The sequence below is a fragment of the Solanum dulcamara genome, chromosome 1 (assembly GCF_947179165.1).
Source record: "Solanum dulcamara chromosome 1, daSolDulc1.2, whole genome shotgun sequence".
NCBI classification, from domain to species: Eukaryota; Viridiplantae; Streptophyta; class Magnoliopsida; order Solanales; family Solanaceae; genus Solanum; species Solanum dulcamara.
The window spans coordinates 86,306,806-86,319,699 of NC_077237.1; the positions used below are offsets into that span (position 1 = coordinate 86,306,806).

A 12,894-nucleotide genomic window follows, 5' to 3' on the forward strand; every position below is an offset into this window, starting at 1 on the left:
CCAAATTAAATCAATAAAAGCCGGATTTTTCGATATCAATTTTTTTCGGGTTTTTCGGGTTTCTCTAGTTTTTCGGGTTTTTTTCGGGTTTCTCAGATTTTTCATAGTATCTAATAAAAAGCACAGAGCAGTGCTTCTTAAAAAGAGTTCTAGTACAAAATATCAACATATAAGATGGAGGCAGAACACTGTTTGAAGTTTTAACTTTATAATATAACTTTATACGATGAGCTTTTTTTTGTATATTATTTAGATGAACTTCTCAAGTCCAAATCTAAATATAAGAAAGAAAACAAAAATTATGAAAAATTTTTAAAAAATATTTATAAATTATATTTTAATAAATATTTTTATGTATAACATAATTTAAAAGTAATATATCTATAATCGGGTCGATTTGGGTTCAGTTTGACTTTTTTTAGTTAAAACCAAACCAACCCTATAATGGTCGGGTTTTTTTTCCAAACACCAAACTAAGTCAAACCAAACCACTAGTCGGGTTTTTTTTCCGATTTGGTGCGGTTTATCGGTTTGCCCTGTACTGCCCTAAGTCACTAATATTTCCAGATGTTTCTTCTATCGGGAAAAAAAATAATACTCTCCAACAAACCAATATTTTCTGATGTTTATCTTATCACGAAAAAATAATACTCTCCAATGAATTACACACCAATATTTTTTGATGTCTGTTTTATCATGAAAATAATTACTCTCCAGCAAATCACACAATTATGATGTTTATTTTATCTAAAAAAATAAAATATTCTCCAATAAATTAAGTTGTAACGAAATAACCGATGCAACTTTATTATTACCAAATCCAAAATAATAACAACAATAACAATAACAAAGAAAAAATAAATCCCAACCCTGGGGACGTAATTAGGCTAAAACTGGAAGAAATCGTTGATATCAGTGTGACATAATTCAAATAAATGATGCATATTAACTTCCTTCAAATCCAGTTGCACACAAATCCCATTGCCACATTCTGCATCATACAACCAGCAGAACTCTCCATCTCTTGACCCAAAATGCATCAAACATGGTTTTCCCCAACCAAAATCAGCTTCTTGAATAGGAAATCTACACAAACTTGAACTTGTGTACTCGTCAACTTCATCAGTACTATTTCCCCACTCTTGTGATAGGAAACTTTCATTATATATATTTGCCACGGCAGACACTACGTCCTCTGGTGAACTCTTGTCACAGGCAGTAATAGTTTCCTTCACCGTGTCGCGAATTAATGTCACTAATTCGTTCAACTCAGGCATCTTGTTGTGAACCCCAGGTACGAATTTTACAGGGGCCTCAATTATAAGATTCCCAAAAGATTTTGCTAATTGAGGTAAGGAAATCAACCTAGTGCGCAAGTTTACTGGGACGCCCATTCTAGAACGTTTTAGATGACCGTTCTTCTTTTCTGAAGCACGGATGAAAGCCCTCCATAAGAGGGCTATGATCATCTCAACTCTTGAGGGATTAAAGCATAGCTCTCCGATTTGTTCTCGAAGCCTTGAAATGGAATCTTCGTTGATGTATAGCCTTTTGGCTACTACTCTAGAATCCACACGATCTTCCTTAGGAATACGAGGCAAGAGAAGTTTCGATAAATCTCTTGGTGGGAAAACATGAGCCAAATTAAAGCTCATGAAATCAATCTTCTCTACAGGAATCTTCATTCTGCACACTTTGGACCACTCGTTGATAATATTAAAAGTTGAGTAACCATCCATTGCAAGGTGCGCGTGGCTCATAGATAGAGCCAAGCCACCACACTCGAATTCTGTGATTTGGACAATGACAATTGGTAAGGTGAACAAGTTGGATTCATCTACATTCCAAGTATCTTGAGGCCAACAAAGCAATGCAAGGTTGACATCCTTGTGTGCTTTCTCAAGAAATTCATTGAGTTTACTATTTATCTTTGCTTTTACAAATTTAACCCCTTGATCCTGACAGGATATCGAGTCGTCATCGGATAATCTGCCAGCGATGGGGTAAACATGTGTTAAAACTCTAGATAAGGATTGCTCAAATTGTTCTTGTTCATGAATTGAATAATTATAAGTGTTGTTGGTAGGAGGAGGATAAAAAAGAACAAAAGGTAAATGTGCCAAATCAGCTATTTGATCAAAGAAAGATAATTTGTAATTTTGTAGATGATTTGGAGTTGGTGAAGCTGGTTTTATAAATTTTGTGGACGTGATTTCAACTTCCATGCATGTTTCTTTTTGAAAAGCCATTTTATATATATAGCAAAAGAGAAATTAAACAAAGAAGTGAAGAAGATATGTGTGGAGGCACTCCACTCTTCCCCTTTATATAGCAAATGGTTTTCCTATTTTCGAATCATTTTTTTTTTTAAAAAAGTCACCATGGTAGGTGACTGAGTCCCAATAAAATAAACATATATATATGCATGGCAGGTAGGATTAAGCAGGACAATCTCATGGTAATTGGTATAATTAACAACGCCATATTATTGAAAATGGAACAAATAATGTTGTAAATATAATAAAAAAAATTATAAACATGGTAAGTAGGATTTAAGTTGTACAGTAATATTATGATTAATTATTTTTTTAACAAAAATTAATATAGTTTTAGTTTATTGTAATAGGATAACTTTTTGATCGTATTACAAATTTGACATAATACAAAAACAGATACTTAAATTTAATCTCAATTGGTAAGTAAACACTTCAATTTTGAAAATGCGCACTTCTCTAAACACCTCAACACTTCAAATTTGATATTGCACCGTATATATAATGTATTGGAAGTCGACCTTTTGAGAATCAAAATTCACCTTAAGATTTTAACCTCATTCAAATACTATATTTTTATTTTTTAAAATCCGGTCAATAACCACGTTTTCAAGGAAGAAGAGCTGACATCAATGAATAATCACGTGTTTCACACTGTGATATTTTATAGGCCATATCAACTGTAATAAATTATGTATTAATATGGCATTATTAATCATACCATGAGCGTGTCCTGCTTAATCCTACCTACCGTGCATTTTATATATATATATATATATATATATATTATTTGGGGAGAGGTAGGGATAGGCCTAAGAAATATTGGGGAGGGGTGATCAGACAAGACATGACGCATTTACGACTTACCGAGGACATGACCCTGGATAGGAGGGTGTGGAGGGCACACATTAGGGTAGAAGGCTAGTACATAGTCTCGTTATTCTTCCCTATTCGTAGGCGCATTAGCACATTACAATTCCCTATGCTCTCATTTCTGCTATTTCTGTTACTATTTATTACTTTCAATACTTGTGATTACTCTATTTTATCTGTGATGCCTTCGTTATTTATTTTCCTATAGCGCTTTGAATTTCTTAATCTTATCTGACCCCCTTTTTATGTCTTTTATTGAGCCGAGGGTCTTTCGGAAACAACCGTCCTACATTGGTAGGAGTCAGGTCTGCGTACACTCTACCCTCCCCAGACCCCACGATTTGGGATTTCACTGGATTGTTGTTGTATATATATATTATTTGGACTCAGTCGATTGATTTGAAAATAGAAAAACCACAATAATTGGTGAGAATGGATAGGTAGGATTTTGATCATTTCTTTTTAATTATTTATTAATAATTTTATTTTAGATTTTTTTATTTTATCGTTAATAAGATTCTTTATATCTACATTACATCAATTGAAACGAAGCGAGTGAACTGGAAATTCAAAAGATAATTCATTTGCATAATACTGCAAATCAACTACCAGATGCATTCACTGACCTATCAAGAGTTACTAAATCTCATGTCCCAGATGCTAATGCTCCAATTCGAGTTGATGTCCCAGTAGGATAATTAATTAATGCAAATGAGTCTAAACCATATTTAAAATGTGGTAGACTGATCGGTTCCAAAGATAAAAATCCTCAAAAACAAAAGGAGCAAACAATCAAGATGGTACTTGCTCAAGAAGAGCGAGAAGACATAACAATTGATAAAACCTTGGAAGTGGTTAAGGCGCCTGAAAATGATAAAGAAATTCTGATAAATTATGTCTCATCAGGAAAAATATGGAACCAAAATAATGTAATTGTTGACAATAGTTTGCTTATAATGTTGCTATGGAAATAATGCAACAACATGAGGATCTTGAACCAAAATCTGTTGATGAATGTAGACAGAGGAATGATTGGCCAAAATGGAAAAATGCAATTCAAGTTAAATTAGCTTCGCATGAAAAACGCTAAGTTTTCAGAACGACGGTCCTAACATCTAAAGGTATAAAACCAATAGGGTATAAATGGGTTTTTGTGCAAAAAAAATAACAAAAATGAAGTCGTAAGATATAAAGCACGACTTGTGGCACAAGAATTTTTGCAAAGACCCGGTATTGATATATGGAAATATATTCTTCTGTGGTGGATGCAATCATTTTCAGGTATCTTATAAATCTGGCAGTTTATGAAAAACTTGGCATGCATCTGATGGATGTCGTTACAGCCTTTTTATATGGTTCTCTGGATAACGATGTTTTTATGAAAATTTCTGAAGGATTTCAAATGCCTGAAATATTTAAAGATTCCCAGGAAACTTGTTCAATAAAATTCAAAAATCTTTATACGGGCTGAAACAATCAGGGCGAATGTAGTACAATCGTTTTAGCGAATATTTGCTAAAAGAAGGATATAAAAATGATCCAATTTGCCCTTGTGTCTTTATGAAAAGGTTTGTATCTGAATTTATTATAATAGCAGTATATGTTGATGATTTGAATATTATCAAAACTCTTAAAGAACTTTCAAAAGCAGTAAAATGTCTGAAAAAGGAATTTGAAATGAAAGAACTCGAAAAGACAAAATTTTGTCTTGGTCTACAAATTGAACATTTTGCAAATGGATATTTGTCCATCAATCAACATATATAGAAAATATTTTAAGGAAATTTTACATGGATAAAGCATACCCATTAATTACTTCAATGATTGTGAGATCTTTGTTATTAATAAAGATTTATTTCAACCTAATTAAAATGATATATATATATATATATATATATAATCCACCCTATATATGTCCATTTCTAGACATGTGTGGAAGGATTGTCTTAATGTCCCACATCGGCTAAAGATTAGATGATTGATCTCTCTATATAATCTTGAATAATCATCTATTACCTCATTAGCAGGTTTTTGAGGTTGAATGTAGCCCAATATCCCTTTATTTATCATCAGTTCTAGGCTTTGCTTTCAAAATCTATCTCCTCCTTTTGAGTAAGGTGTAATGCCAATTGACCGTAAATTTTCTTGTATTCTTTATTTATGATTTATAAAGTGCCTTAATTAATTAGGGGGCACTTTATAAATAATGAATATGAGGAAAATTACATTTTGAGTACTCTTTGGTGGTCGATCATGAACTATTCTAGGGTTATTGATCAATTGTCTGAGTTTGAGATAAGGGGATAAAAATGTCAATCATTGAAGGATGAAGGAGATTATTTTTAAAGCAATTTTAAAGAATGTAAATGATTTTAGCTAGATCTGAAATACATAAAAATAAAAGAACTATTCAAATAGGATTTAATATGTGGCCTAAACAATTTTTCTCACAACTCAAGTCAATATAAAAGATCAACAACTTCTATAACAAATAAGTAAAAACTATCATATATACTTAAAGTAAAGTAAAACAAGAAGACCAAAATCTAAATTCAATTTCCTTAAAAAATAAAAAGAATAATTAAAGAAAATAAAGGAAATTTTAAAATGTGGGACCTAGTATTTAATAAAGGAAACACTACAAAAATGTTCCTTTTGTTTGTTGTACAAGTGGATGTCATTCCTTCCATTTTTCTCTCCACCAACATTTGTCCCCCTTACTTTATCCCCTCAACTTATTACCTTTCTTCATTTGCAATGGGTATAAATAGTAGCTTTTGTTATGCAAATATATGTACACACAATACTCTTCATTCTTTCTTCCTATATCTGTCTTTCTTTTGTTAAGTTAATTTTTTTATAACATGTTATCATGATGAGCCTCCATCACTTTGACCTATTTAAAAAGATAATAAAAAGATAAAAAAATTATTTTCTTAAAATGTCGAATATCTCTAAACTTGAATTTGTTGTTCTTGATATATCTGAAAAAGGCTGCTTATCATGGGCACTAAATGCCGAAATACACCTAGAATCGATGGGTCTGATAGACACCATCAAAGATGACAATATGACATCTAGTCAAGACCATGCCAAAGCCATTATATTTCTCTGCCACCATCTTGACGATGGGTTAAAATTACAGTACCTCACATTAAAGGATCCCCTAAACAATTGAAGAATCTAAAAAAAAGATATGACCATTTAAAGTTGGTCATCCTTCCACAAACACGTCATGATTGACTCAATTTGAAATTAATGGATTTTAAAAATATAACTAAATATAATTCTGTCTTGTTTAGAACTATAACACAGTTAAATTTATGCGAAGAAGAAATCACTGAGCAGGACAAACTTGAAAAAATATACTTCACAGTTTCACCCGTGAATATGCTTCTATAGCAGCAATATCGTGAAAAAGGTTTTAAGAAATATTCTGAATTACTTTCTCACCTTTTTATTGTCGAACGACATAACAAACTGTTAATGAAAAATCATGATAGTCGGCCCGTTGGTTCTTTTCCATTCCCTGAAATGAATAACGCAAACTATAACCAACGATAAAATAAGTCATGGCCCCAATCGTGGTCATGCTTGAAAAAGAAATTATAATCATAATGCTTGGCTAGCACCGAGAAATGATTAGCAATACAAAAAAAGGGTGAAAAGTAAAAAACTATACCAAAGAAAAATTTAGAAAGTATATGTCATAGATGTGGAGGTATGAAACACTGGTCACGGACCTGTCGGTCATCAAAACGTTTGATTCAGCTATATCAGGCATTCTTGAAGAGGACAGAAAATAATCCAGAGGCAAACTTTATCTCTAAAGATAATATTGAGCCTATGCATCTGAATGTAGCTGGTTTCTTCAATTTTCCAGAAGGAAATATGAATATTAATAAGCTTGATAATATTTAAATAATTTTCTTTTCATTTACAACAACAACAACCCAGTGTAATCCCACAACGTGGGGTCTAATGAGGGTAAATTGTACGCAGACCTTACTCCTATCAAGGTAGGACGGCTGTTTCTGGGAGACCCTCGGCTTAGAAAAAGTATAAAATAAAATAAAATAAAATAAAATAAATGTAAAATTTGTTTGTACTAAATAAAATGTTTATATTTTTTTAATTCATGTAAATAAATAAAATTTGTATAATGAGCCATGTTTAAATTATAACGTTTACCTTATTTCTTTTTGAAGAAAAATATGGATATGCCTCAAATTTTGTTTGGATCAATAATCAATCACGTGGATATTTGTGTAATTGATAGTGGAATGACTCATGTCATTTTTAATGACGAGAAATATTTTTTCTGACTTGCTTAGAAGAAAAATAAATGTTACTATAATTTCTGGTAATTCAAAAATTATTGAATGCTCTAGAAGAACTACTATATTTCTACCTAAAGGGACAAATTGTTATACAAGATGCACTATTCTCTTCTAAATCCCCAAGAAACTTGTTAAATTTTAAAGATATTTCCAGAAATGGATATCATGTTGAAACACTAAATGAAATGAATATTAAATATCTTGGTATAACTAAGGGTGTCTCGGGCCAGAAATATATTTTGGAAAAAATTACCAACTTTGTCGTCTAGCCTATATTATGCAAAAAATAGTGCAATTAAAACACATTTGATCGTAAATCAGAAGTTTACTGATCTAAATATATTTGTGTTATGGCATGATCGAATAAGTCATTCTGGATCAATAATAATGAATTCTTGAAAATTCAACTGGACATCCGTTAAAGAACCTGAAGATTCTTACGAATGATGAATTTTCATGTGCTGCTTGTTATCAAGGCAAATTTATTGCCAGACCATTAACCCTGAAGATTGACATCGAATCTCCTGCCTTTTTAGAGCGTATACATGAGAATATACGTGGACCTATTCATCCACCTAATAGATTGTTTAGATATTTTATAGTCCTAATAGATGTATCATTAAGATGGTTTCATAAGTGTCTGTTATCATCTCGCAACCTGACATTTGCGAAGTTATTAGCACAAATAATAAATTTAAGGGTGCAATTTCCAGATTATCCAATTAAGGCTATTCACCTTAATAATACTGGAGAATTTACATCCCAAGCTTTTGGTGATCATTGCTTATCAATTGGGATAAAAATTAAAGATCATGTTGCTTATGTTCATACTCAAAATGGCATTGCAGAGTCATTTATTAAGCTCATACAATTGATAGCAAGACCTCTACTAATGAAAACATAATTGCTGATTACTGTTTGAGATCATACCGATAAATTATAATAAATACTCTCCGTCACAATTAGTATTTGGTAATGAGCTAAATATAGTCCATTTATGAATTTTTAGTTGTGCGGTATACGTACTTATAGCACCACCACAACGTACAAAGATGGGCTCTTAACGAAGATTGGGTATATATGTTGGGTTTGACTCACCCTCCATAATTCGCTCCTTAAATTGTTGACAGAAGACTTATTTATTGCTCATTTTGCGGATTTTCAATTTGATGAAATAACTTTTCCGCAATTAGAGGGAGAGAAAAAGAAACTCGAAAAAGAAATTGCATGAAAAGTTTCAACACTATCGTATTTTGATCCACGTACCCGCACATGTGAGCGGGAGGTCCAGAAGATTATCCACTTATAGAAAATAGAAAATCAAATGTAGATGCATTTACTGATTTAAAACGGATAACTAAGTCACATATCTCTACAGTGAATGTGCCTATCCGGATTGATGTCTCAAAAGGACCATCTACTCGTATCATAGCTTCTGAATCCAAACACGGCTGAAATGTGGTAGACCATTGAGTTCAAAGGATAAAAATCCTAGAAAGAGAATCGTGAAGAATAATAAAGATGATACTACAAAAGAACCTCCTGAAAAAGGTCAAGATTTGAGTAATCCTGAAATAATCAGTGAACCCGAGACTCAAGTGAATGAAGAACTTTCAATAAGTTCTACCGGTGATGAGATAAATTTAGATCGATCAAAAATTATGATTGATAATATTTTTACATATAATGTTGCACTTGACCTCATGCAAGATAGTGAAAGTCTTGAGCCTAAATCCGTCGAAGAATGTCGACGTAGATGTGATTGGCCAGAATGGCAAAAGACAATTCAATCAGAATTAGACTCACTTGCTAAACGTGAGGTTTTTGGATCTGTAGTCCAAACCCCCGAAGGTATAAAACCAGTTGGCTATAAGTGAATTTTTATGCAAAAACAAAATGAGAGAAATGAAATTGTAAGATACAAGGCACGCCTTATTGCACAAGGATTCTCTGAAAGACCCGAGGTCAACTATGAAGAAACATATTCACCTGTTATGGATGGAATAACTTTTCGATATCCTATCAGTCTAGTTATACATAAAAATCTTGAAATACATCTAATGGATGTAGTTACAGCTTACCTTTATGGTTCACTTGATAATGAAATTTACATGAAAATCTCTGAAGGATTAAAATTGCCTAAAGCATGTACTAAGTCTCGGGATATGTACTCAATCAAATTGCAAAGATCATTATATGGTTTGAAACAAATAAGACATATTTGGTATAATCGTTTTAGTGAGTACTTGATAAATGAAAGTTATATAAATGATGTCATTTGTCCATGTGTTTTTATTAAGAAAACAGAATTAGAGTTTGTTATACTCATCGTTTATGTTGATACATAAATCTCATTGGAACCCCTAAAGTGGTCCAAAAGGTGATTGAATATCTAATACTCTTGGAGGTCCTTTCCTTGTTGCTAGCTGGTGCAAGTTCTTTCTTGCCTTTGGTTGTTTGTTGTATTGTTGTAGGTTGCTGGATTGATTCATCAACATGCACTAACAACAACTACATAGAAGACACCACAGATACAACCATCAACTCCAAGACCCCTCTGTCTGGTTGGTTTTTTGTTTTTCTGTTATGTTTTTTGTGCAGGTACAACAACTGATGGGAAACCCTGGCAGATGAAAAGCATCAACAGGGAGACAACATCCTTCCAAGATAGGACCTCACCAACACAGCATCCCTACACCCATACACATTCCATCCCTGCAACACCTGTAGCAGATCCACTGCTTCCAAAAACTCTTGAACCTCCTTGCTCCTTTAATTGTTATGTGCAGGCACATAAGATACCCTCAAAGGAGTTGCTCAATCCTTCTTTGGAGACAACAAGAAGCTGCCTACAGGTTTGTAACAAACCCCACAACTATCACACTTGGTTGTCTATTTGTTTGCTTGTTTGTGCAGGTAAACAAAGTCACAGACAAAGGGACATAACAACCACAATTGCAAGGGCCTCACCTACTCCCACCAACTCTCCATGCATACATGTTGCATACCTTCAACACCTGCAGCAGCCTCCTTTCATCCAAGTATTTTGGAACTCCTTGACTGCTTTCATTGTTGAGAAGACAAGAAGATGGAGCACCAACAGACACAATGCTGAGTATACAACCTCCATTTGGAACTCTTGGCTTGCTTACTTGCTGATGTGCAAGCATATCAAACAGCAACAATGGACCCTTCCAAAGTGCAAGGCACCTTCAGACATACATTTAAGCCAGGGATTCACCCTTGGAACTCTTTCTTGGTTTAATTGTGGATGTGCAGGTACATCCCTGATCAGTCGACAACACTGGAACCACCAAACCAGCTGTTCAAGTCAGGGCTGCACCACATACAAAATGCATGTTACACATACTCTGTCCCTCAGCTTCCTTAACTACAACCCCAAGAAAGCTGGCTGCTATGGCTCCATTTATTTCCTATCCTTTCACCCCCCTTAGCTGCTATTGTTGTTGCTACATAACTCCTTGGACCTACTTGGTACGATATGACTAAAACGGGCAAAGATGAAAAGAATTTCCTCAACCCATGCGAGATAGAAGGTTCGTATACTTGTTCTTCTCAATGTAGCTATGCCTGAGTCATAGCATAATTGAATAGGACTAGTGTAAGTTACTTTCTTGTATTCTCATGGAAGGGGAGAGTCTCCCTCATTTATGCTTTCTTAGTCGATTTGTATCAGGAGGAGTCCTCTCATAAGTTTACTGCTTTCTAGTTATAGTTAGCCCTTTTTGTATCGGGGATGAGTTAGCCGACCTTAATAGGTTAGCCGACTTATGAACCACCATAGGATCGGAGGTAAGGTTTATGTCCCCCTCCTTGTATTTTTAATTTTGATTATTTATGTTAAGGCTTGGGGGTGTTGCTTAACCCCTGACTGTGCACGAGAGGTGGGAGCCTCGTGTAGGGTCTGTTCCCTTAAAAAAAAAAAAAAAAAAAAATCTAAAAAAAGAATTTGAGATGAAAGACTTTAAAAAGACAAAACTTTGTCTGGTCTACAAATTAAACATTTAGTAGACGGGGTCTTTGTCCACCAATCAACCAACACTAAGAAAATTTTAAAATAATTTTACATGGATAAAGCACATCCATTAAGTACTCCAATGCTTGTTCGATCACTTGAAATGGATAAAGATCCATTTCGACCTCCGGAAGAGAATAAAGAACTTCTTGGTCCTGAAGTATTATATCTCAGTGCTATTGGTGCACTTATGTATCTTGCTAACGCAACCATGTCTGATATAACATTTGTTGTTAATTTGCTGGCAAGATATAGTTCATCTCGAATATCATGGCGATCTACAACGCTTTTGGTTGCGTTACGAATATTTACCCTCATGCATCTATAGCAAACTACACGTTTTAGGAAAGTAGATACACCATCCTAAAATGTGAATAATTTATTATAAATTTCAAAACTTGAATATCTCTCTCTTATTTGATTAGTAATTGACCCTTTCAGACCCACTTCAGACTAAAAAAAATAAATAGGTGTGGTAATTTTTAAACTCATGTGACACTTTGAATATTTTTTAAAATTAAACATAATTTTAGGATTTTTTTTGAAAAATAATAAATATGACTCTTCGCGAAAAAAGTAAATATGCTTTATTTGTTAGATTTTGAGGGTAAATATATGTACCACTTTTTTAAAAAATAAATAAATTTGATATGTTCTAAATTGCAAAATTGGGAAACATATTTACCTATTTTCTCTATTGGAAATAACATTTTCTCCACATAAAGGTAAGAGTAATGTTTGTATATCTTATTCTCCTCCTACCCTATTTGTGGTGTTGATTTTTAGTTTTCAAAAGTGGAATATCTCGTGATATTGTTCTCTTTTTCTTTGGTAAGTAGTTTTCATACTCAGACTTAAATTGTGTATGAAAATTAATTCCAAAACATGAATATCTCTCATATTGTTCTTTTTTCCGTAATTAGGCAAGGACGAGCTAATCTTATTAATATTTTAACAATCATAATATCAACCAAGGAAAAACTTAGGAAGAAGGGAGGATGTTTATCGGAATTCAAAAATTGGATCCGTCACTAACATCAATCGATAATCATTTGCTTGAACTCTTCAAATTTATGTTTCTATGTTATGTAATTAATATTGTTTCCTTTCTAGAAAATTAGTTAAGTGCATATTGAGAAAAAAGTTAATTTTTTTATTATGTAAAATGACAAGTATTTTTAATAATCTTGACAACTAAAAAAATATAACAGAAGAAGTATATATATATATTTCTTTGTTTTTTCCTTTGGTATGGTATAATTTCCCAGTCAACTTAAAATGTGAATAGTATATTTAAATTTCAAAATTTGAATATTTCTCATATTATTCTCTCTTTCCTTGGTAAGTAATTAATTGAAACAAAAAAAGGGAG

The 12,894-nt window shown here is 33.0% G+C and overlaps 1 protein-coding gene across 1 annotated transcript; it reads right to left on the reverse strand.

Moving 5' to 3' along the window:
• Positions 1–843: 843 nt before the first annotated feature.
• Positions 844–2,311, reverse strand: LOC129890485 (vinorine synthase-like). Its single transcript, XM_055966033.1, has one exon. It carries the CDS (start codon positions 2,247–2,249, stop codon positions 888–890), a length of 1,362 nt encoding a protein of 453 aa, XP_055822008.1. The 5' UTR covers positions 2,250–2,311; the 3' UTR covers positions 844–887.
• Positions 2,312–12,894: the final 10,583 nt, after the last annotated feature.

Excerpts from the sequence above, each read along its gene's own strand:
- LOC129890485 (XM_055966033.1), bottom strand. The coding sequence starts at position 2,249 with ATGGCTTTTCAAAAAGAAACATGCATGGAAGTTGAAATCACGTCCACA.